We start from the raw sequence: 2,762 nt of genomic DNA on the forward strand, positions 1-2,762 counted from the left end.
GCCAGTGCTGTGCTCCTAATGCGCCAGGTCAGAGAGCCCATCCAGGCACCCTGGGTCCCTGCTGTGCTGCCAGCCTGGGGCAAAGCAAACGACAGTCATCTCCAAAAGAAGCACAAAGCACACTGCAATCAATGCTTGCCCTTCCTCTGGGACAGGCCGGCACAAGCCCTGCTGACAGGTCGTATCCAGTGAGGCTCAGGCAGGGGTGTCCTGCTCAGATCAGGTTGGCCATGCTGGAGGTGGGAGGAAGCCGCCTGTTCCCAGCGAGGCGGCCAGAGATGGTGAAGACACGGATCTCGCCAGTCTCCAGGCTCCGAGGAGCAGCCTGGTGGCAGGAGGTGTAGAGCAGGTAGAGCAGCAGGCAGAGGAGGATGGCGCTGCCAGCAGTCAGGAGGACAACCCCGCTGGTGAACATGCTGGCCAGAGGCCGTGCCGGACTGAGCTGCATGGTGGTGGTGGAGAGGATGGTGAGCACGACCCCGCAGACCACCAGCACCAGGGCGCTGAGCAGCAGCACCAGGCAGTCTGAGAAGCCCCCGCTCTTGAGGAGCTCGATCTGATCCCGGCTGCGGATGCAGTTCATATCCTGGATCGCAGAGCTCAGCAGCTGCTTCAGCAGCACGAGCAGGGCCAGGAGGCAGAGTGTGGTGCCCACAGCCAGCCGCCACTCCCCGGACCGGCTGCTTGTGCTATACAGCAGGATGATGCCCCCAATCCCACAGGCCAGGATCAGCACCACAGCCATCCCATAGCACAGGATGGACTTCTTAGGGTCCTGGAACCACCAGAGCTCCACATGCTCTTCCAGGATGTTCCTCTGGATGTGGTCTGCATCTGCAGGGGTGCGGGGGGTGCTCAGCTCTGCCAGCTCTGGCATGGTGGGTGTCTGGGCAGGGAGGGCACGGTGGGGTGTTCGCACAGATGAACTTAGATCCTTACAGTGGTGTGGAGGGTCAAGGCAGCAATGGTTGCGAAGGCAGATGCATTTCTCAAGCAGAGGTGCCTTTGTCTCTTTCTTTGGAGACTGGTGGAGCTCCCTTCTGCTGCAATGTCACCTGGAGAGTTATGGTCTGTGTGCTGGAGCTGAGCCTGACCCCCAGGCAGGGCTGTAGGACATGGTGGAGCATCCCTGGAGCAGCATCGTAACAGGGCTCTGTCTTTCCTTTCCTGTGTATTTCATCTGAAAGAGTCAAGAAGAGAAGTTAAACAGAGACTAACCCTGTTCCCCTGTATTGAATGATCCCCTGCCAAACCCTGCACCTTGGTTGCTCAGGGCTGGCCCACAGACCTTCCTCTTACAAAAGCCTGATGTGTTGGAGCACAGGTCACACTCATCTTCCCTGGAGACCTCGGTGCATCTGGGGCGTAGCTTAGCCTGCCCCAGGGGTGAGCCTCCTGCCTCTCCAGCCCTGCCTGCCCTGTTCAGGCTACTGGCACATCACTGCCGGCAGGGCTCTGCCTGCAGCTGGTGCTGGCAGCAGGGCAGGGTGGGAGCAGAGGCAGGTCCCTCTTGGGATAAAGCCCCATTCACAGCTTCTGCTTCACATGCTCCCTCATCAGCATCAGCCTCTTGTCACCAACTGGCTCTGCCGCCCAGAACTGCAGGGGAGGTGGGGGTCAGGACTGGGGCTTAACCCTTCCAGTGCAGTCACTGGAAGAATGGCAGCCACCCTTGCTGTGTGTCCTCAGCCCTGTCCCTACCCCTGCATCACTGGAGGTCCCCCCTCCCAAGTCCCCTACAGAAATATGATGGTTACATCTCTGGTGGTCTCAGCACTTCCCTGAAAAGAGCCCCTCAGACAGGTGGGACATGGCACCCTGCAATTTTACTGTTCTCTCTGCTGGTCCCTAAAGCACTTCACCACTGGAGGGGAGCAGGGCCAGGGTACCGATAGGTGCAGGGTGGAGGCAGGATCCGTGGTGCTGTGCTTAGGTGGGCTCCCCTTGGCACAGTGCCCTGCCTCAACCTCCAGCCTGGCTTCCCAGGCTCATCACCTCCCTTATGTCCTAGCCCCCCTCAGCACTTTTCGGGGTACGGGTTTACACCAGGAGTGGAAATTACTTGCATTTCTCTCACATAACATCCTGCATGTGAGTGCTCTGGCTGGTCCCACAGCACCAGCAGGACCCTTCAGCACAGCTAGTGCCCAAAGCAAGGAGAGGTGCTGGGGAGGACAGTGCAGGAGTATCTGAGGTTCTGCTGAGCCCTTGAGACAGACCCTGGAGACCCATGAGCTGCCTCCCTGGTCACCTCCCGACACACCCTCAGCCATCATGGGGACACATACAAACTGCCCGTGGTGGGGACAGGAACTGATGCAGTTGCCCTGTGTCAGAGCTGTGTCACTTCTGCTGGGTGGAGGAAGGCCACTCAGCATCCTGCCTGCTACAAACAACTCTCTGGGAGCCCATCAGCCCATGTGAAGCACACTCTGTCTTTGTGCCCTGCTCTCAGGTGCTGGGAATCTGGGGTCATGACGGATGGGTGAGGATGGTTTCTGACTTCTATGCATGGCAGCTCTGCACACACCAGGGATCTTTCCTTCTACAGCTCTCCCTGTCCTCAGACAGTCTCCACAGACCATGCCCCCTTATAGCAATGCCTCTGCTACCAGCAAATACATCAGAATCCCCCTCCATTGGGGACAAGCCAATGTGGGGTTGGGGGGGGAGGGAGGACAATAGTGTGTGGGGGTGCCTGAACCAGACACTGCCTGACAGTGTCAGGCCAGGCTCCTCCTGAGTCACTCCCCGGCTGTGAT

The 2,762-nt window shown here is 59.0% G+C and overlaps 1 protein-coding gene across 1 annotated transcript; it reads right to left on the reverse strand.

Annotated features, from left to right (window-relative positions):
* Nucleotides 1–214: 214 nt before the first annotated feature.
* Nucleotides 215–877, reverse strand: TMEM125 (transmembrane protein 125; the record flags this gene model as incomplete). The annotated part of the gene is made up of 1 exon (XM_084266221.1): nt 215–877. One exon carries the CDS (start codon nt 875–877, stop codon nt 215–217), a length of 663 nt encoding a protein of 220 aa, XP_084122347.1.
* Between the last annotated feature and the right edge of the window lie 1,885 nt (nt 878–2,762).

This window comes from Gallinula chloropus (assembly GCF_964237585.1).
Source record: "Gallinula chloropus genome assembly, chromosome: 6".
Lineage (NCBI taxonomy): Eukaryota > Metazoa > Chordata > Aves > Gruiformes > Rallidae > Gallinula > Gallinula chloropus.